This window comes from Lepidochelys kempii, chromosome 15 (genome assembly GCF_965140285.1).
Source record: "Lepidochelys kempii isolate rLepKem1 chromosome 15, rLepKem1.hap1, whole genome shotgun sequence".
NCBI lineage: Eukaryota > Metazoa > Chordata > Testudines > Cheloniidae > Lepidochelys > Lepidochelys kempii.
The window spans coordinates 23,583,232-23,607,147 of NC_136394.1; the positions used below are offsets into that span (position 1 = coordinate 23,583,232).

The 23,916-nt window shown below is 40.6% G+C and overlaps 1 protein-coding gene across 1 annotated transcript in view; it reads right to left on the reverse strand.

The window, feature by feature from the left end:
• Window positions 1-23,916, reverse strand: part of LOC140898584 (transmembrane protein 132B) — a 361,301-nt gene that overhangs the window by 108,511 nt on the left and 228,874 nt on the right. Inside the window, exon 4 of the mRNA XM_073312583.1 lies at window positions 609-795. Coding sequence (XP_073168684.1) covers window positions 609-795 — 187 coding nt within the window. The remainder of the gene's footprint in view (window positions 1-608; window positions 796-23,916) is intronic.

The following is a 23,916-nucleotide window of genomic DNA, read 5'->3' on the forward strand; positions in this document are numbered from 1 at the left end:
CGGGGGTTAGGTTTTTTTGACCACACATATTACACCCTGCTTTGGAAACAGGGCCTCTCTCTAAATCTAAAAATCTAAGTCTTTAGAAACGATTTTGTGTCCCCACTGTATAACTCAAAATGAGTTTTTTATTAAATTGACATTTTGCAGCCCGCTGGTCGGTGATTTAGTCTAGTGCATTTGAGTGCTTTGGGGAAAAGCAAAGCAAAATATGGCCCAGTTGTCTGGCTTATAAATGAATTTTTCTACACATGTGGGCTAATTTATTTAAATGAAAATGTCATAACTAATTGTAGCATTTAGCCTTAGTGAGTATGCATGGCAGTCGCATTAACACAACAGAAGACAACAGCTCCAAAGGAGTTGTTACTATGTACCAGGCCAATAATCCACTAACAGAAAAGAATTTGCACAATAGACTCTAATGGTTTCCAAGGAGCCATTATGGTATATCAGGTAAATAAAATATTATTGAAATGTAGTTTTTGCATTTAAACCATTTTCAGCAGATGCATAGGAAGTAGCAAATTAAAAAAATGGTTCATGTTTCCTTGAGTACTGAAAGGAATCAAAAGAAGCATTTGAAAAACAAAGCAGCAGTTTCTTACCATTGCAAGAGGAACAATTCCTGCAAATGTTGTTTGGCTGACAAAGATCTCTGAGACCACCAGTTCACTCATCGAGTCTTCTCTGGGGTATTCCACCTGCCAGGTAATTTGCTGAGCTCCTGCCAGGCTACTGCTATTGTCAATTTCAAAGTCCATCTGCAAGATCTCATAGAAGGAGATGTTTGCTCTGGAAAACAAAATGCACATTAAGTGCAATTTAAAATGAAGCATCAGCGAAATGTCAAGCACAAAATAAATTGCAACAGGTTTTTTTCTTTCCAGTAGGGGAATTATCAAATTCAACATGCAGACTTCAGGAAACGTTGCCTGATCTATTGATTGTGTATTAATTATTTAAAAATCTCCAATCGACAAATTAACACCCTAGGTTTGACAGGCTTCAGTTCCAAGAGTCCAGAGAGTTGGAAATCGGTTGGTTACGGTTTAATTGGAAACCCCAACGTGCACAGTTGCAACACTCACTGAGGAAAAAGCTTTTGACCTTTTAATAGTTGTATTGACACAATTAGTAAACTCACAAATGTTCCGACCCAAACCAGAATGCAACAGTAATGCAATATTAATTTTACATCCAGCACCATGCCATATGCACACTCACACAATCCTTGTGAAGACCCAGAGTAGAAAAACAGGTGGTGGTCCACAAGTGTCCAATCCTATATCTTGCATGTCAAGTGATTCCAATGGTTGAGGTCTCAGTTGTCTAGACTCTAGGCCATGGTTAGCCATAAATGGCTGCTATGAATATTCATCAGAGTGTTCAGCCTCCTTTGCCCATAACTCACTTCCTCATTCTAATAATGTTGGGGTGTCCTGATTCTGTATGTTCAAATATTAATTATTCCAGATATATTAGCATATATGTCAATTAGTTACTATAGCAATACTGAGGTTAAGCTTCTGCTCATGTTAGAGTTGCCAATTTTTGGTTGGATGTATTCCCGGAGGTTTCACCACATGACATAATTTTTAATTAAAAATTAATCTTTAATTCTTGGAGACTCCACGACAGTCCTGGAGGGTTGAAAACCCTCACTCACGTTCCTATCCCAAAACAGCCAAACTGGCATCATCTGACTTTCTGCAGTTACCAATCAGCATTTTGCGGAATTTCATAAGAATTTCTAGCAAAATTATCTCTTATGCAATATTGGGATTTAGGGTCACTGTTGATCATTTTGCTTATGCTAATGCTTAATAGGCCTAACTTATGCTAATTACTTAAGCTAATGTCTTATGGGTTTGGGCCTGTAGTCTTATATTGTTGTCTTATACCTATATCGTATCCTTATACTTAAAAGTTAACTTTAAGCCTATAGGCTTATACAGGGATTCTCAAACTTCATTGCATCGTGACCTCCTTCTGACAACAAAAATTACTACATGATCGCAGCAGGGACCGAAGCCCAAGCCTGCTGACCCAGGACGGGGGCCAAAGCCCTGAGGCCCTGGGGGGGTGCTGAAGTTGAGAGCTTCAGTCCTGGGCAGTGGGGCTCGGACTTCGGCTTCAGCTCCGAGCCCCAGCAAATCTAACGCCAGCCCTGGCGACCCCATTAAAAAGGGGTCACAACCCACTTTGAGATCCTGACCCACAGTTTGAGAACCACTAGGCTAACCCATAGGCTATAGAAGTTGATAAAAGACTAAATCAAACAATCCAGTGGGCAATGGCTATACTTTATAGATGAGCTGACAATCTATCTTTTAGCTTTCTGGAAAGGAAGCATGTTTCCCATTAAACTCAGACTTTAATTCTAAGTAATCTCAATGAACCTGTAATATAAGCCCCAGACACCACACGGCACAGATGTTGCTAAATTGTTTATTCAGGTACCACTATCATTTGGTTGTTGCAAATACTGACATTCTGAAACAGTAGAATGTTTGGTCATTCCTCATGTTGCACCAGAAATGAGCTCTCAGCTTTTTTTTTTTTTCCCCTCATTCAAATATGAACTGGCCTTTATCTCCATGCAAAAAATGGATTTGTGCTAATTATACATCACAAAAACGTGCGGTTACATTATCCGTATTTTCAGTTCATGGGAATATATTGCTTGTTGCTGATGCACACTTGTAATTGTATGAAGATCGTTTTATTTTGGTCATCTGGGAATAAAAGATTAAAAGTGGATGTAAATGCAAAGCATTCAAACTCTGTTTGTGACTTATTTCTGTTTCTTTTATTAAGAACGACACTGAGGGCTTGTCCACACTTACCAGGGGATCCACACACTGCAATCGATGCACTGACGGTCGATTTAGCGGGTCTAGTGAAGACCCGCTAAATCAACCGCAGATCGCTCTCCCATCAACTCCTGTACTCCACCTGAACGAGAAGCGGAAGGGGAGTCGACGGGAGAGTGTCTCCCATTGACATCGCAAAGCGTGGCCCCCGCGGTGAGTAGATCTAAGTATGTCGACTTCAGCTACGTGAATAGATCAATCTCCCTCCCCCCCCCCATAGTGTAGACAAGGCCTTAGGTACAAGGACTTGCCCACAGCCACACAACAGATCAGTGACAAAGACAGGAATGGAACCGAGGTCTCCTAAAGCCAAGTTGAATGATCTACCTACTGGGAAACACTACCCCCCTTACAAACACCTGGCTCTCACTCCCACAACTACAACACTACTGCTTTTTTAAGATGATTTTTGCCCAAAATGCTCGAGTCCACTAAACTAGTCTAAAGTAATACTGCAGAAAAGTCTATCCATGCATAGCTTTAACTTTCTTATCCTGCTGCTCTGAAGTGAAAGTGCAGTGCAGAGACCTTAATGTTCATTTATCTTCTCTACCCTCAGGCAAGGCTAGAAGCTATTAATGCATCGCCTGGGTGACCAACCAGACTACCAACAAGATGCCAAAGACAAATTACGCTATACAAAGTCAGGGATATAATTAGAAACGTCTCAATTTCTGCAGAAAAATATTGTCAGCATAATGCAGAATTCAATAGTACGGGACCCTGCTCATTACTTCTAACTATTTGTTTCACTTAGTCACAGACAGAAGACAGTCATAAGTCAGAAATTAAATTTAGAGATCAGCCCTGGATACAAATTCTAGATTCAAATTTTGAACCCTCTGGGTGTGTCTGGATCTGGAGTTTCGGTTCAACCCATTACCCCAAAAGGGACTAACTGAAAAAAAAATTCAGAACTGGGTTCAGAATTCTTAAAAACTCTTTGGACCTACAGTTCTGGTTAGGATTCATCTCTAAAGTAATTAGTAAGACTAGCATTTTGTACACCACAAGCTCTGTCAAAAACCGAGCTAAACGAACAATGTCATGCTGTCAGCTGTTTTGTGCTCAACCCATGACTCTGTTATCCTCTTCTGTTTTTCTGTATCCAGAGAAAAACTATACACTTACAGTCTAAATGGCCAATGTTATGTTAAAGACAACAGCACGAAGTCTCCATAGTCATCAAGGTTTACCTGGTCCTCCCTCAGCACACGGGGGCTGGACTTGATGACTTCTTGAGGTCCCTTCCAGTCCTACGTATCTCTGATTCTAGGCAAGAACAGCGCGTGTGTGTTCTGTATACAGCTAGACTTGGCAGAATTACATTTTTATATTTTTGTAATTTTGACAGATGATAGCTTTGTTTATTTTAAGTATTTTTTTCTATTTTTATCAATTTAAATTTTCACATTGACAGGAAATCATTTAATAACAGGAGACACTGACATTCAGAAAGTTAAAGCTTTATAACTGTTAAAAGAAATTACAAACCTCAAATTGAAATATACAGATATATAAATATTCTTAAATCAAACTCCCATAAGTTCTCAAGCAGCACTTTTCTTATTTTGCCTATCTGTAGTTTTCAATCACCATCAGTGGAAACATTTTTTTCGTCGGCTTGTGTGTGAACTGTGAAATCAATGTTTACCAACATTTACCAATAAAAATCTAATCTGAGCCTATATATAACAGACTGCAGAGACTGTCAGGGAGGAAAATGGCCACTGCCTCTGTAAACAGGCGAAGTTCTAACTTTCATTTAAAGATAGATACCTCTGTATACTCCAATTGCTTGAAATCAGATTTAAATTCCGACATAGAATATAAAAGGAGAACATCAGATACACTCACTAGGATTGGCAGGAAATCAAGAATTCCATTTCATGAAAAATTTCAGTGGGGGCCCTGACCCCAGGATAGCCACTATCTCAGCGGTCAGCGCATTCGTGTGGGACAGGGGAGAAGCAGGTTCCAATCTCTACTCTACCTAATTTAGAGAAAAGACTTGAACCCGAGTCTCCTGCACCCTAACCAACAGACCATTGGCTATTCTGAGGTCTCACTCTCTGATTTTAACCAGAAATCCTATTCTCAAACTGTGCAACTTTCCCAATGAAACCTTCATCAAAACAGATACAATTTCCATGAAAAGTTTCAACAGCTTGACATTTTCTGTGAAGAAATCTAGTGTCAAAAAATTCCTGATCAGTTAACACAAACACACACACACACACAGTCCCTGACTTGAAATGAACAATCGGAAACTACAAAACAGGAAAAAAGGGTGCTGGCGGAATCCAGTTTGCCAGGAAAATTCTCTGCCATTACTTACATGAAAAAAATATTGCTAGTCAAATGCTTCCTGCTTTGTTTCTGAAACAATTTAAATGTACCGAAAGATGTCAACATTTCAAAACAGGGCACCAGCTTTTTTCTTTTTTTTTTTTTGGAAGACTGCTAAAAGAGCTGTACTGATGTGCCAGATTCACTGTGCTCTAATTAGGTTTCATTTAGAGAGTTCCTCCACCAAGTACACAGCTTTCACAAAATGGCATTCAAGCCCCTGCACTACTTTATTCATCGGCAGTGCTACAAATTACTTTCTTGACAGCAGGTCAGCGAATTGTCTCCAAAACTGTGGTCTCTCTTTTTCACTCTTCAAAACAAAGATCTAGCCCTCAGAGCAATGCCATGTGCTATAGTATCTGGGACACGGAGTCCCCCACGGAGAGGCGTACGATCAGTCCACAGACTTTGCTCCAGATCTCTTCCCAGGTTACAGCTATTGCGAACAAATGATAAAGCTTTAAAAGTCAATTTCTTTCTTCCTCAGTTCATGGCCTCCCTTCTGTCCCTACAGTCCTTGTTCTATCCCTCATCTATAGATTCTTGTGTTTCCAATAGCAGGAAGACTGACACTTAATGAATATTGATACATAAAGCAATGTATTAACTGTTTTCAATAATAGTGTGTTGTCAGCCGGCCTCTCAGTAGTTAATTCAGGAACTCTGAAATTTTTAAATCCAGGGCACTAAAGACCTGGAGCATCTCTCCTTTACAGTGGGGCAAATCAGAAGTAAACTCCACTGAAGCAACTGGAGGTAGGCTGGAGTAAAATCTCAAATAAATCAGAATCAATCCCTGAGAATTTAGTATTTACTTTCTTCAGACTTCATCAACCTCTATTTACCAACCATGATACTGTGTCTTAAAGTTCCCACCTTCAGTAGTGGGGATTATCTACATGCCTTTCTGTTCCATCTTTTCTTTTTAAAGAAGCTCTGTCCTGTCATGGCAAATCTTCGATTTCTCCTTGGCCTACTCTGTACTTTGTGACCAATATTGAGAAGTTGGCTCTCACATCCTCTGGGTCACTGATGTTCTTTAAGTGTCCAGCAAAGATAAAATGCCATGGAAGTGGAAATTCTACCAGCAAAGGAGAAGAGTGTAACTCATACTATTATCAGCCATTAAATCCTATTAAACCAAACTCTGTCCTAAAACCTGGCAACTCTTTCTTGCAGCCCATTCCATCTTTGTCTAAACAAGTTTGCAGCAGAGAAGTGCTCATGGAATCCGAGGGTTGTAAGTTTCTTTTCTTCTCTCCCTTCCTTCATCTTCCTTCTCCTCCATTTTTACTGTCTAGTCAAAGCGTCTGCTATCTTGCAAGAACTTTGCCAAACCCAGTTTAGAAGAGCAATAAAAAATAAAGTCTAACTTTTCTTTTTAAATAAAAGTAAGATTATTTCCTGCAAGCAGGAGGAAAAGACCTTATAATTTTAGGCAGCTGGCATGCTTGCTAATAAGTCCATTTCTATGGAAATGAGTTCATAACTATTAATTTTGCCTGCTCCTGATCTATTCTTGATGAGCCTTTCAAATTTAGAAAAGCGCTTCATGATTCTCTCAATTTGGTAATTACTAACTCCCTTTGATGAATCCCACCCAGTGTTTCAGACATGAGACATTCATGAGACATTTTTCTTTCTGGAGAGGAGAAAAAGGAAGCATGGCTCAGTTTTATTTCTTCTCACAGCCTGAAGTAAGGAGGCCTTGTTCATCAAAACACCGTCTTATTTATAATCCTACATTCTACTGTAATTGCTCTGTCGCAATATCTCTTTCCCAGGGCAGATGAAGAACCCCTCAAGATTTTGATGATTTTACTCAGCTTCCCAAAATGTCTCACCTCAAACGTATTTAATGGATTCTGCCAGGTCTCCAACAGAAAGTGGCCGTGGGCCATTTTCAGACTTGTCATTGCTCCATGCACTACAAAATCATTGGGAGGTTTGTGTAACTCTGTGTTCCTGTCCTGGAACATATGGTTTCTGGGATATGATTTAGAAACCCATGCCAAATACATTCCAAATGCAATTTTCATAAGCTCCAGAAATATATTTAATGGCAATTAATTTGGACAACACAATCTGGTTAAATTCCAGAATAACGTTTTGGGCCCCAATCCTGCACCTCACATTGCACAGGCAGGTCAACGTACCCAAGCAGAGCCCTGCTGACTTGCATGGACCTCCATGAAGATACAGCAATGGAGAGGCAGCCATCTTCATATGTGATATCACTTGCAGGGCTGAAGCTTTAAATATTTCCTTCTAAAACTCAGTTCTAAAACTGAGTTCTATTAACGCAGTAAAGAGCATTTGCCCACCTTGAGACAATGGATGTCTCCAATCAAGAATGGTCTTCCAGTGGGACAAATCCTGGACTACGACTCCAGATAGAGACTATTGGTGCTATTGAAAATCCCACCCAAGTGCCTTAAGAGCATGAGTTCCACTAAAAATCCATAGTATTTGTGCTATTAAGTCACTTAGGTGTTTTTGAAATCAAGCCTGATATTTAGACTAATTGTTACCTCTATTGACCTTCATTACCAAAAAACAATGAACTGTCATGGTACTTTTTTTTTCAAACACACACACACTTTTCTTTTACCTTAACGTTGCAAGTGGCAGTAAAGGATACCTTTTAAAATCTCTATCTTAAAAACCGATGGCTCTGTATATTCACTACAATATTAGATCAATATTATTAATATGTGAATTGCATGGGCTCATTTAGCAAACTTATAGGTTACTTTGAAAATGTACTACAACTCTAATGCAAAGGCATTAATAAGCACTAGAAAATCAATTATTGTTATTGAAATATGACTGGATTCACTTTATATTTAACATATTTCTTTAGGTGGAACACAGGAATTATAGCATTAGCAATCTAAATACTGGATCAATATCATACTATGATTTATGTCATAATGATAGTTGAAATCTGACTAGTTAGTAGTTACCTTTTATAAACAAAAGAAGGCAGAGCTATCAGAATCAGATTCTTTTAACAAAGATCTGGATTGCGAATGTACCTGAAGAGGCTGGTGTCTGCTTTTTGTAAAGAATGAAATATTCACAATGTCGCAGTGGAAGATGAGAGCAAAGCAAGTTCTGAAATGCGGCTAGGTTAGGTGCATCGCTGGATTATTGAGAGTTTGTTGTCAAATTCCGTCAACAATTCAGTTTTCATAAAAACCAGAAAGTTATGTTAGTGGTGTTGGCTTTTAAGAACAAATCATGATTTTTCATTAATTCATGACACAATGTTTTCAGTAAATGACAGTCTGTTTATGAGACACACACAGCAGTGGGAAATTGTGAAAAAAAATGAGTGTGAACTAGTTAATAATAATAAATGTCTTTGATGTCATGTCATTTGAGAATATTTTGGATCATTTTAAAGTTAATAAAGACCTACTCCTGCTCCCCCTGAAGTTAATGTCAAATTCCCATTGAATTCAATGTGAACAGGAATAGGACCTGAGACAGGTAAGGTTCAGAACATGTCAGTAGTCCAAGCCTTACTCCTTTGATCTCCGTGGGACTTCTTGTATATATATTTGTTGATCAAGAGCAAAGAGCTACAGGATCAGGCCCCATATTTCAACAGCTGTTTGGAAACGCTGAGCACCCAAAACTCCAGCTAAAGTCAATCACAGCTGCAGTTGGGCAATAGCACCTCTGTAAAAAATCCTTCTCCCATTGAAGACACTCAGATTCCAATAGTTTCTAATGGAGGAAAATCGGGCCCTCAGCATATTCCCTCTCTCTTCAGTGCATATATGGAAATTTCAAACAAAAATCTCCTCATTTTTGAGCCGAGAGGAGGATTTCCATACTATCCTGCAGGTTAAGCTTCGTAAAGTGCCACTTTCTGAAATGTGAACACTGGGTGTGTTTAACAAAAATATGTTGCATAACTTTCAAAAGATGGGGTTAGTGACTGAAGTGATTGTTTAATTGTCTTTCCGATTAACCCAGACTTTTAGGGCTTAGTTATCAAAATAAGCACATCCTGGGGAATCACATGATTCTTTTGAGGACTGGAGACAGGTACAATGCCCTGAAAAGAAGCCACCCGCCCAACTCACTCCTACTGCCAGTAGGGGGAAGGAAGTAGAGACGGTATACTCTCCCTCATCTCCATCGCCGCCACTCCAGATCTGACAGGGCCTGTGCAAAAACCAAGGGCAGATGTCTTTAACATGAAGGACCAAAAGGCTGATGGCAGAATTGTCACGTTCTCAGCAAGCTTCAGGGGGAAGGCGGAGGAGAGGGAAGGAACTTTGCTCTTTGTGGTTGGAAACTGATTCCCCCATGATGGAGTTTTAAAACTCCAATTTACACTCACTGTGTCTTGTGCCCTGTTACCTAGCAGTGACAGGGCAGGTACCATACTTCAGTTTTCAAGTTTACTTTGCAATCCACCACTGGTCCGAAGATGCTCTCATGGTGCCTGATCCAGGTTCTTTTTTACACTCTAAACCTCAGGACTTCCATCGCTGCTGTGAGAGTGCAAAGAATGCAGGATGAAGCCAAGCAGCATGATCTGGTGATCATGTATGGATTGACACAGCAATTTCTTATAGCCCAATAACAAAACAGCTGTTTCTGTTCAAAGCACACCATCAAGACCAGACATTACCCATATTTTTGCTTAGCCAACATTTCCCTACGAAAAACAATAAATCTAGATAATGAGCAAACATTTTAAGCTCCTCAGCTTTCTTCACTGCCAATTCACAACTGTCCCTCACACTAACTCTTGCAATGACATCCCATTTATTTGATTTTATCCACATCATCATGACAACTCCAGAGATAACTGAGACAATCGTTTTTATTTGCCTCTATCTTTGTGACAGCATGCAGGAAACCCTGCTAGGAAAAGAGGCTGTGGACACTATTTTAGCAAGCCTTTACTAAATAGGACTTACCAGATCAAAGTCAGTTCTGTTGTGATTGGGTGGAGCTTCATTGAGAGCAATGCACCCATTTGCACTGCAGCTCCATTCAGTCCTTGGTTTCAATTTTCCCCGGCTCAAGCTTTATGGAGGCTCTTTAGGTTTCAGAGAACATTTCAATTAAACCAGAATATTTTTCTGACTACCACTTAGAAGCTCTTCATTGTTGTACTGCATAGTTCTTAAAATAGAACTCTTATCACCATGAGAAAGCTCCATACTGGGGATTTTAACAAACACATTCAATTAGACAGAAGCAGAAGTCAGGGTTAGCGGATGCTGGATACGAATAAAACCAACTATTTTTGTTTAAAAGGGGGGAAAAAAAGTATTTATAAGGAGAAATGTTGCCGAACTTAAAATGGTTAATAAACACTGGAGCCAAAACAGCTCCTGATTTATCAGCTTATTTATAATTTTCCTTTACCTGTTCAGAAATCCTTAAACATTTTGAGATCATCATAACATTGTATATTTTCAAATTGTTGTGCAGAGCCTGTAAAATATGCCATAAAACATTTACTGCATGCATATCTGCAGTGGCTGAGTTTTAATCTACAGATGATTTAGAGTTCAAAAATATTTCCGATGTATTAGATGATATAACAGCATTTCTCCTCAAAGGATCTTAAAGCACTTTATAAACCATAAATAAATAAATAAATAATAAACATTTCCCCATGCCCCCATATTGCCCCACCAATGTTGCAGATGGGTAAACTGAGGCACCGGGCGATTTAATGACCCAGCCATTCTGCCAATGAAGTTTATAGCAAACATTCCAACTGCCTTCAAAGAGAATAAGAGCAGGCCCGAAGTGACTTTATAGTCAAATAGCAAATCAATGCCAGATCCATGAAACAGAAGCCAACCGTCACAATTCCAGTCTCTAGAGACACACTGCAAAGCCAGGGGACAGCTTCTAGGTCTGTCTACGATACGACACTGTAAGCACAATTTGCTCTATATATTGAAATATGGAGGAATCCCACTGAGGGTGATTCACCTACCCACACAACCTGTCCAAGGAAATGAGCTTTGTTGTGAAGAATCTATGCAGGGATTGGCGAGAACGGAATCCATCCCCAACCTGTTAATAGCTCCTCCATGAATCCATGTGCAGGAGTTAGCGGCCACTAGGTGTGCACGGAGGAACACATACACTCCCCACTCCTCCTATTACAATCTACAGGCCTGAGACTGAAAAAAGAAAGCTAAAGCACATGACTCATCAGACTATTTACAATTGTATGGTTGTGTAGTGTCGGGTAGTAGCTCAGCTATATATATAACATAAAACTGAGCTAAGTCACAATAGCCTCGTTTCCAGGATACACTGTTGCAGGGTCTTGCAATATTTGGCATTTTTTAAGCCCCAGCTCCAGGACTCATGGGATTACATAAGAATCTTGGCTTTGATTGTTTTTAAACAAGTTTCTAGCCCTCTTGGTTACAGAAAGAAGCTTGAAAATGAGACCTGGAAGTGCCCTAAAGATTCAAAATTCAGAAGGCAAATAAAAAGAACCCTCCATTTATTATTTCTTTAACGTCTTGCGATTTTTAACCTAATCTCATAATTTTTGAGAGACTGACTCATGATTTCTGACTGCTTGGAGTTGGCAATACTAAGTATTAGAGTCATTCAGAAACATGGAAGTATTTCAAACATTTTTTTTTTTTAATAAAACCACCACTCTCAGACACAGCAAAAAGTTACTCACAAGCAGGTTGCCATTTATATTTTAGAGAGACAATCTAGTCTGACAGCTGGATCTCCTTGGGGAGACAATTCAACCAGAGGGAATCTAAAGATGCAAGCTCTATGCGAGTTGAATTTGTGAATGAAAAGGATGTGGTGACGAGCTGCAGATGGTGACACTAATGGACCCAATGGGTTGGAGCAGATACACAAGAACAAAGGGAGAAGAGTGCTAGGGGCTGGAGGACTTTAAAAGCCTCTCGCCACACCTTGAACTTAATCCTCAATTTAATGGGCAGCCAGTGTAAACAAAGAAATAACGGAGAGCAAGGACATTGGAAAATTAAGCAAGCAACCTCATTTGCAACTGCTTGCTGAGGGTGGATAGAAATCACCAGGAGCCCAATGTGAAAACTACTGCAATAGTCCATAGATGAAATAATCAAAGAACAAATAAAAATAAAAATGTGGCCAAGAATTATTTTTGTCCTCCTACATTCTGTTCAGATTTCTACAAGTTTTGAACATTTAAAAAATCCCTTCTTTTGAACCTATTGCACCTACTGTTACAGCTCAAAGCAGGAGATGGGCCTTATCTACACCGGCAAGTTACTGCGCAGGAAAGCAGCTTTCTGCGGTGTAACTCCAGAGGTGTACACACTGCCAAGCCACTCAGTGCGCAGAAACTCCTCAGTGGCAGGGTTGCAAAAAGAACACCTCGATGAGAGTCGTAAGCCTTACAGCACAGAGGCTCCAGTGCTGTATTGGCAGTGTAAACATATTACAGCGCAGGAAGCAATCAACTGGCCTCCGGAGGTGTCCCATAATCCCTCAAATGGCTGCTCTGCTCATTGTTTTGAACTCGGCTGCCCTTGTGTGTTGGGCTGATCTGCTCCGGGACACAAAGCAAACCATTAATGTGGACTGTCTGAACGTACAGAACAGCATGCTGATACACGCTCTGTCCCCCAAAACACACTGTCTCTCTCCCCCGCTCCACACACACGCACACGCACAACCTCCCTGTCAAACACCCCTCCTTCAGTTGAAAAGCAGCTGGCAATGTAGTAGGATGCCCATGGAACAATGGGATTGGGAAATCTGCATCATACGACACTGTGCCTGTCCCATGAGGCATTGCAAACCCTTCCCTAAGCACCCTGCAGCCAGTTGCATGGTGGGATAGTGACCACAATGCACTGCTCTCTTTCCCATTGCAAGAGTTGCTAATGTGGATGCGCTCCAGCGCACAGTGTGAACACGCAACAGCAGCTGTATTCCAGCACTTTAATAAAAGTGGTATAATTTGTTACACAGAAACTTGCCAGCGTAGACATATACTTAATGTGTGTCTTAGGGATAGTTCACATCTGCTAACAAAATAAGTGGTAAAGATAACAACATAGCCAATGGAGTTACACCAGGGATGAGTTTAACCCATTAACTTCACCACAAATGAGTTTACCTCCCCCCATCACCGCCCCCCAAATCTCCTGGTTTAAGTAGGGCATGAACAAAATTGGCTTTATAGGCCAATTATGATGAACCAATTTTAGTTCTGATTTTTTTCACCACTAGTGATTTCAAAATACTTAATAAACCCTGAAAATGACACTATATGTGTGTCTGAGCATTACTACATATTAACTAATAAAGGAGATTAATTCAACCCAGATGAGCAAATAGGGGAGTGGATTAGGGTCCACATTCAATATATTGACAGAATAAAGCTACTTACTATAGTTTCACATGCTTTCTTTGTTATTTGATACCAGTTTATGTTCCTGATTGCTCACTGCAAAACCAAAAGTATCAGAATAACCAAGATTTGTAATGTAAATTACTCTATGAAAAGTGTCTCTGGATTTTTGACAAAATAATGAATCTGAACTCTGCTAGACCTGTAAAGATAAATATTGCATCTGATCTACTTAGCAGCAGGGAGGGAATTTAATATTTCCCCTCTCAAAAATTATTCCACCATTATTTCATAATGGCATGAAAATGAGGTCAAGAGAATGGTCACCCATGCAACATTGTCTCTAGGTCACCTTCTCAGAGGATAAGTCACACTCACAATACAATAACATCCCCAACATGTGACATGAATTCCAATGCCCTGGCTGTTGCTGGGATGCAGTGGGGCATTGCTGGGAGACCGGGTCACAACTGTGAATAAATGGGCATTGTCATAAAGGAGTAATAAGTAAGTAATTACATTGGGAACTGAGAAGGTATAATTAGAAACGGAAAGGGGGGAAGTGATGTTCCATCTTCCCTCTCATTCCTTCATCCATATGATAGAATACTTGGTCCTACCTCAACACAAGGGCTGCGCGAGATGACCCCTAGAGGTCCTTATTCCAACCCCACATTTCTATGTATAATGTCTCTTTGGGGCTTTATCCTTTGAGGTGATCAAATGTCCCCCTCCCGTCGAGAAGTTGGGCACCTTTAACTCTCAGTGAAGTTAACAGGCATTGAGGATGCTCGACACTTTGCTGGATTCATTGGGATTACTCGTGTGAGTTAAGTTACTCACCTGCATAAGGAGGACCAGACCTCAGAGCGCTTAGGAAGAGGCACAGTTAAATACCAGGGACTTCCTTCAGTGCAGCCAGAGTTGTTTATACTGGAGCTAATTTACAGCAAAGCACCTGACATTACAATACCAATCCAAGAGCAACGTCCCCCAGGACAGAACACTGATGCAATGGATCATGTCAATGAGGAGCACAGAAAGGAGAGGAAGAATTCCACACATTTGGTAATGTTTGGTCTTTACTTTTAGTTATTTGATTGACAGGTGACTATAGAATGGCTCTGTGTGGAAGAGCACTAGTGATGGACCTGGTGAAATAGTGCTGAAGATAATTATAGACTGATCTCTACGCTATGTGATAATTTATTGGCTCTGGCCCCAGTACAATAAAGCACTAATTTAGGCTTCCTGAATCCAAGCCTAAATCACAGGATCGTCTCTCCCTTTTTTTTCTCTGGCTTGTTTCTTTTTTCTCTGCTTTTTCCCCTTGCAACCTTATTATAATATAAAAGCACAGAGCTAATAACAAATATTAATTAATGTAAAGATGGATAGGACATACAGAACTTACCTTTACAATTATTCCACTGCAATTGTTCCTGTTTTTTGTTTTCCTTTGACACAATTAAAAAATCATTATATTGCCGAAAAAAATACATTTCCAGCTGCCAAGAAAAATGGAGCAAGTCATGTGAAAGCAGTGTGAAGTGTAACGGCAGGTTCTTCGAAACACTGGCAGTAAATTCATCTTTGCCCAGAAGAATTATGTAAAATATCAAGAGTCCTAACATTTAGGGTAAGCATTGAGCAGGCTTTATGAAAAATGCTGTCAGCTGTCACAAAATCATCCTCTTTACATGCATCTCTTTTCAGAATATTGTCTTTTATCTATTTTTCCCCCCATAAACAAATTGCTCAGCTCTGGAAAACAGATTAGCTGAAAGTTTTGTATTTTGTTGTCCCAGTTTTTCTTTCAGGAGAGTTATACTTACACCTATCACGGTGGATGGTTATGCTGGAAGCAATTTGCCTCCGTGATTTTTGAATATCCTCTTTCAGGGAATTTGAAATCTCTTGTTTCTAACTTATTTGTTTGGTAAGTTTTACTGAAGCGCTAAAAAAGAGAGCGCCCATCCACACACTCTAACCATCTTCGGCCTATTAAATGCGGCAATTTAAGATTCCCACCAACAACTAATCCATCTCTTACTCAAACAATTCACCATCTCTGATATTGAAATGGTCAAATGGCTGGGGGTGAGAGGGGTTTGGAGAAATATGAGCACTGCAACAAATCCTGAAGGTCATCAGATTTCAAAGCGTGGGGACTGACAAAGAATACACTGCCAGCAGCCCTTTCTGATTTATACCAAGAGGGTTATCTCAAACACCTCAGCTGACCTCATTTGTAGCAGCATGGTATTATTACCAGTACCCTCAAGTACATCACTTGTATTTACTAAGAAAATTCCATCTCTGCTGGGATAGTTAAAAAAAAAAAAAAAAAAAAAGCACAGCATGATAAGACAGTAGCTAAATGTATACTGATTGCAGTAATTGCATCCATTCCTCTGTCAGAAAGTCTTGTATTGTATTTCTAATATGTGCTGATAAGTGCATTCACAACATGATTAACTGCCTCAAGACAAGAATGGCTATTATGTTTAACAGACTGATTAGCAAGTGACTGAGCTGCAAACTGTACTCCTAGTAAATTGGCTGCTTTTAAATTACAGCAGCTTTTTATTGTTCCATTTTTAAAATGCAATGGTTTGTTCCACATATGCAATTCTTAACTGATGATCAGTAACAGAGGAATACCGAGCTTTCAACGTTTAATATTCTAATCTCAATTGAAGTGTTTCACGTTTTCCTTTTAATTACAGTGGAATCTGTACCATACACCCCTGTTGTTCAGCAACCTTCTGTTTTATGTGACTCCCAAAAAGGATCCCAGAGTATAATTCTAATCCACCTTTATTAGAGGGCCTACCTCTATTAAGCAACCAATTTTTTTTGGTCCTTTGAGTGGCCAATTAAGAAAGGATTTACTGTATTCTTCCCAGCATCTGACTGTAAATCCCTCTCCGCACCATTATGCGTTTCTACCCTGTGCTGTTTCACAGCACCTACATTAATCCTCAGAGTGGTGAGAAAGTGGGATGGAGCACTGGACTTTCACCTCTGAACGGAAGCGAAAGCGGGTCTTTGCCTGAACTCACTTCAGGCATTCCAACTTGAAAGCTCTGTGCCCGCTATAACAAAGGCCATTTATTCCTCCACTGTAAAGAGCTTTCACTTAACCCTCTGTGCTTTATAATAAAGGCTGGGATTTGGGTGTCTAACTCCCTTAGGCTCTCCTGAAAATCCCACCCAAAACTCCTTCTACATGTTTTCACTGAATGTCTGTTACATAGAGATGTATTATTAATTATGATGTTGTATTGTACGGCACCTTGAAACCCCACCATGGACCTGCACCCCACTGTGTTAGGTTCTGTACAAACTGTGTTTGTACAGACTTTCCCCCCAGTGAGGATGTTCCAGAGATGAATCCTTGCCACTGAACATTCTCAGGATGGTAGGTGACTCAACCCCTGCTAATCCAGATGAGATTGGCGGGATATAATGCGAAAGATGATCCTGCAAAGATTATATTGTGTTTGATACTTGACAGATGAAATTTATCTGTCTCTGAGCCTTCTGCTCTCCTTGTCTTTCCTGAGTACCTGCAGAGAGAGAATTAGGAATTGCTTTTTGCTAGAGACCCCTTACCTAGGGGATATTGAGGGGCTCTTGAAGGAGCCCCATCCAGGTCTCTTAGATTCATAGATTCATAGATACTAAGGTCAGAAGGTACCATTATGATCATCTAGTCTGACCTCCTGCACAACGCAGGCCACAGAATTTCACCCACCCACTCCTGCGAAAAACCTCTCACCTATGTCTGAGCTATTGAAGTCCTCAAATCGTGGTTTAAAGACTTCAAGGAGCAGAGAATCCTCCAGCAAGTGACCCGTGGCCCATGCTACAGAGGAAGGCGAAAAAGCTCCAGGGCCTCTTCCAATCTGCCCTGGAGGAAAATTCCTTCCCGACCCAAATACAGCAAGGAAAATCATAATGGCAAGAAGCCTTTGAAGAAAAGGGATATAAAACAAACACGAATGGGGAAATCCAAATGGCTCAAAGCATACACCCAATGGAGAGAAGGAACTTCTGATGTCTTGGCAGGAAGCCACAGCCGTCATGTCACTCTTTGAAAACTGGGAAGGAAAACTGGTGCACTGTGGCCAATTTTCCTTCTACCAGCAAAAAAAATATAAAGAGTAATTGATCCTGGACACTTATTATCCCTAGATCTCAAAGCATTCCACAAAGTTGGGTAAGCAGCAGCATCCCATTTCCACAGATGGGCAAACTGAGGCACAAAGCTATTAAGTGATTTGTCCAAGATCAGAAAGCAAGTCAGCCACAGAGCTGGGAAGAGAACCCATGAATCCTGGTTCTCAAGCCGGAGCCATATCTGTGGAATAGCAACTACCTTACTCCAATTATGATATCCAAGACTTTGTGTAAACTATTGTTGAGTGCATCCATCAGATGCATTGGCCTACACAGTCACTGATAACTAGCACATTGTTCTGTTGAGTGCTCCAGGGTCCCAGAGCCTGTTCTATTTTATTTTACTGCACTGACCATACGAGAAGTTGAGTTAATGGATATATGCCTGATCCTGTCCCAATTAAGTTAGTGGGAGCTTTACAATTGACTTCAGTGGGTACAGGATCAAGCCCTATTTGCTGAAAATAAATCTAACCTGTGTGAGGGCCATAAAAAAGAAATAGCAATAAACAGCGAGCTCTGACTTGGCAAATCCAAGTTCCACTTTTTCTATTACAAGCTACATTCAAAAAGGCCCTATAGAATACTGTACGATTTCATTAGATATATTTTTGATAAGCAGTGAGCTAAAATCTGGCCTCTCTCTGACATCTCCTCGTGGATGTCTAGCTGTCAGCTCAAGCTCAACAGAGCTAAAATAGCCCTCTTAATCTTCCCCCCAAGTCCTGCCCGCAACCTCCTTTCAACAGCATATTGCTGCCTGTCACTCCAGCTACGTCTACACTGCAGCTAGAAGCATGCTTCCCAGCATGGGTATAGACATGTGCTAGCTCACTCAAAGTAGCAGTGTAGCCAGAGAAGCATGGGTGGCAGCTCAGGCTAGCCATTTAAGTACACACCTACCGGGACCTCTTGGGTACATACTAAGGCACCTGGCCTGAGTCCCCACCTGTGCTATCCCCAACTATCCTGCTATTTTTAGTGTCTACCTGGACTGGGAAGCATGCTGCAATGTAGATGTACCCTCAGGTCCATGACCTGTGTAGCACCTTCAACTCAGACCTTCTGCTATGTCCTCACATCCAGGCTATGTCAAACGTTGCAGATTCTTTCTTCATAACATCTGTAGGACACGGTGGCTTCTCCTATCATTCCACACAGCTAAACCTCTCCTTTAGCCTCTCATCACCTCGTGTCTCACTACCACAACATCCTGTTCTCTGCTCTTGACAAATGCCATCATGCCCCATTCTGAATGCTACTGCAAAGACTATTCCCTAGCCAGTCGCTTTGACATCGTCAGCCACCTCTTTGCATCTCTTCACTGGCTCTCCCTTCTCTCTCAAATCAAACAAACGACTTGCCTTCACTTTCAAGGCCCTTCACAGTCTACTGCCACTCTCCCTATTGTCTCTCATTCAGTACGGAAAGGCCAGCTGCTGCCTCCAATCTACCCATGATGCCAGCTTCCATCGGCCACGTGTTACGTTTTCAAACAAGCTTCATGCTTTCATAAAATCACAGAAGATTAGGATTGGAAGAGGCCTCAGGAGGTCATCTAGTCCAACCCCCTGCTCAAAGCAGGATCAACATCAACTAAATTATCCCAGCCAGGGCTTTGTCAAGCCGGGCCTTAAAAACCTGTAAGGATGGAGATGCTTTCTCACATGCTGTCTCCAATGCTTGGGAAGCGCTTCCCACCAACATCCGCAAAACCAACGCATAGCAGTAGAACCTCACAGTTACGAACACCTCGGGAATGGAGGTTGTCCGTAACTCTGAAATGTTTGTAACATTATGGTTGTTCTTTCAAAAGTTTACAGCTGAACATTGACTTAATACAGCTTTGAATCTTTACTATGCAGAAGAAAAATGCCGCTTTTAACCATCTTAATTTAAATGAAACAAGCACAGAAACCGTTTCCTTACCTTGTCAAATCTTTTTTTTAAACTTTCCCTTTATTTTTTAGTAGATTACTTTTAACAGTACTGTACTGTATTTGCCTTTTTTCCCTTTTTTTTGCGGGAGTGTGGGGTCTCTGCTACTGCCTGATTGTGTACTTCCAGTTCCAAATGAGGTGTGTGGTTGACTGGTCAGTTCACAGCTCTGGTGTTCATAACTCTGAGGTTCTTCCTTCACACTCTCCTTTTTCATGACAACACTGTGCACAGACCATGGCCTATCAGGCTAACCAATATTGTCTTATTGTTTCCTTGTACTCCTCTATCTGTTGTCTCTTGCCTTATACTTAGATTGGGGCAAGGACCATGTTTTTGTTCTGTTTCTATACAGCGCCTAGCAAAATGGGATCCTGATCCACGACTGGAGCTCCTAAGTGCTACGGTAATACAAATAAAATAATAATTATTTTTGTGTACCCTTTTTGCTTTCTCATAACCACTTTCAAATTGGTCTTAATTCAACTCAAACCCAAATGCACAGAGCTCTTGAAGTTTTCTGATACAGAAAATGTATGGGTTGACTGCCACCAAATGAGATCCTGTCCTTTCAGGGTTTGGAGAATCCTAATTGTTGAGGAAAATTACACAAAGAAGTGTAAACTGCCACACAAACAACCACATAATCTACACATGATTAAGGAGCTAATCGTAATCCTAATATTATTTTAGAATTTAGGGTAACATTTACGGGTTCATTTGTTGAGGAAAATTTCCAAGGCAGCAGCACTCACAAAAACTGCATGTGCCAGCAGGATATGACCATGAATACATAATTAATTATTATTAGCAATGCTGTAATTAATATCAGTGCTAAAACAATTCAGAATTCAAAGTGCTCTCCTGTTTTCTCAGGAAATTCATGGCACAGAAATCCTACAGCATGAAGCAGTTTTAGCATCTGTCCGTGGATTTGGTATTAATTGTGGTTTTTGAAAAAAAATAGTCGTTATTTTTAATTGACTTCTGAATGTGAAGAAAACTTTCCAGATTTTTTCCTTGGTTTGTAAACAGAACATTGAAACAGTAGCTCCAAGACAAAGGAGAATTCCACCATACATCCGATTGTGACATTGACTCTGAAACCTAATGATAACATTGAACATGTTTTCGCTCTTACACTGCTGATCCTTTTTGTGAAAAACATCAAGCTAATGTCCTTTATGAAAAGATGTTCAATGGATATAAATCTGCATGTTTTAAAGAGGAGTGTAATTTAAAGTTATACCAAATATTTATATTAGGGAGAAACAATGAAGTCTTCAGCATAGGGCTGCGGGAGAGAAGGAAAGAGAAGATCTAGGGTAACTGGCAACGCTTTGGGTGGTATGGAAGATCACATGGGGAAGGATCTCAAAAAGGAATGAGGAAGATCTCAGAAAAGTGTGGGGAGATTTTATTTTTAAAAGACAAAGTTGGGTGCAAAGTGTCTCACTTTGTTTAATGATATTCAGTAAAAACAGAAATAATTTACTAGATAACGTATTAGTGCTTCCATGTGTGTTTTTAGTGAAGTGGCTTTAGAATAAATTCTGCAGATTCTCCAACACTTTCTGAAGAATCAGAGAGAAAAATATTCATAGGATTTAACAAAATTTCCTGCAGATTTCCAGTATCCCTTAGCATTCATAGTTTCTGTCTCTAAAGCCCTGCTCCTACAAGCTACCCCACAGGGCAGATCCTTGTACCTACACGGAGCCCCCCTGAAATAAAAGGGGTTCTATGGAGGCAGAACAGGGCCTGTAGAATCAGGGTCTAGGTTACTTTCCATTATCATCACCATTTATTATTTGTATTGAGGTAGCACTTAGGAGCCTCAGTCACAAACAAGGATCCCACTGGGCTAGGTGCTGTACAAACACAAGAAAAAGAGGGTCTCTGCCCCCAAAGAGCTGCAATCTAAGAAAACAGCTTACAGTCTAAGTACTGGAGCCATATCCTCATCTTCTGTGTAGTCTTTATGCTCCAGCTACTACATTACCTATTTTATTACTGTGAAAAGAAAAGGGGGAAATGTAGAAAGACCTGGTAGTAATGGTAAGTACATGGCTTCAGGATTTTGTATTGCTTCTAAAAATCTTTTTTCAGCAAATTCAACACCCAAACCAGCAGAACATTTCAAACCAGCAGCCTGATTTCAATCTGTGAAGTCTGTGCAATACCTCACTGAAACCTCATTTCATCAAAATGCCTTAAGGGCAGCTTTTGCTCGCCACCTGTAACTTGGAGTGATTGGAGTAAGCTGTTAATTTTAAATTACACTTAATGGGAAATGTTCCGGGGGAAACATACAAATTAAAAAAAGATAATAAAGCCATTGTCATTCATTCTTACCATACTCTAAATCACATCAATTCTAAGCTTCCTTTAACAAACTGCCTGCAGCTGGCATCTCAGATGAAGAACAGAAGGATATCTTTCATGGAACCAAAGCGACAAAAATCAAGGCTTTATTTTTTTGAAAAAAAAAATTGCGATTTTTCTTTGGCTTGTATGGGTTTTTCCCCCTCCTCCTCCTAACATGGTGTAATTTTTACTGCTGACAAAAAAATATATATTGATAGCCCTGGAATCTGTAGGAATGGGGCAGTATCCCTTTAAATAGGTTGTGAGCCCTATATTGGCCCTCACTATCATCTGTGATCCAGAAGCCACGAGATCCCTGCCAGAGCAGCAGGGGAGCTGGGCAGAATTTCATTTCCTGGGCTTGAGGGAGAACAGAGACTGCCCCCTCCCTAACCCAGAAGGCATGGGGAAGGTCAAGGAGGAGGGGGTCTATCCCCTCTTGGCACTGGCTCGAGGGAGTAGTAAACTCTGCCCCATAAAGAAGGTCTAGCAGTTGACGTGCAGCATACATGGTCCTGGGTAGAAAATGCCCAGGGCTCCCTTTGGCCCTCCACTGGAGTATGTCTACCAGGCACTCGAGCCCTCAGTGGACAGCATGTTATCTCTGCACACCTCACGATCCCATAATATTTGCTGGGTACCCAGTTCCTGATGGAAAAATTAGACTTCTGGTCCATAAAAGAGCGATTACAGGAGACCGCCATAAAAAGATCAATCAGGCATACGCCTACTGACTAACTCCCCAGGGCACTGTGTTACATTGGAGCACCACGCACGCCCAGCTGAGAGCGGACAATACTCTCACTAAATAGTGAGAGGGCGAATGTTATGGCTTTTGTTATGATCCAACCCCAGTTCAAATTCTGGTCACTAAAGAGATCAAGTAGGAGTGGTGGTTTTGCCGTTGAAAGAAAAAGCAGATAATGTGGCATCCCTAAAACAATTTATCTTAAATTAAGAGGCCCAGGTGAATAGCAAGGATTGTCTCTGAGGCGAAGGACAGATGACTCTATCCCCAGATGATCACGATAATGGGCCTTCCTTAAAGCCTCTTTTTGTTTAAAAAACAACCACAACAAAAATTAACTCTCTTCTTTCTCCATGTATTCATCTAGGCATGGGGGTGCTGAAAATTCAGACTCTTGTTCTTTTGATTCATACTTAATGCCAAAACATTTGAACATATAGCACAGTTTACAGCGCACACGCGTCAAGAGCTTTTTAAAAGCACAACAAGCCAATTACACAGGCTCAGTCTGCAGCTTTGAGATGCATGCACAGTAAATGAGAGGGATAATGGTGACAGTGACTTTCCAGCAGGAGAGTGGGGTATTTACTGGAGTAGCACTTTGACTATCTGGCACACACATATGATGAGATATTCAGATTCCAAATTACTCTTTAAAAAAATGACTCCCCCCCCCACACACACACACACAAAACCTTTTGCATTCCCTGGGTTCCTAATGAAGTGACTTTGCTGGTGACAGAGGTAAAGGGATAACTAATCTTGCTAGAATAATAATACTTGCACACAGGGTGTAATGGTCATCATTGATGCATGATGTTTGAAACTGCCAAAAGAAACCCAGTTCAGGGCCGCTCCACATACCCCAGCCCTGGAGTGAATGGAGAATCTCCATAAGTTTGAGTGGTCAGATAGGCCCTGAATCCAGTGGGACAACTCACATTCTTAAAGTTGGTCATGTGCTCCGTTCATACAGCAGAGAAGATCTGATATTTCACCCAATAAAGGGCAGTCCTCAATGTTTGCATTAGCCTTCACATTCAGCAAACCTTAACTACTGGAAACATTATTCCATTGGAAAA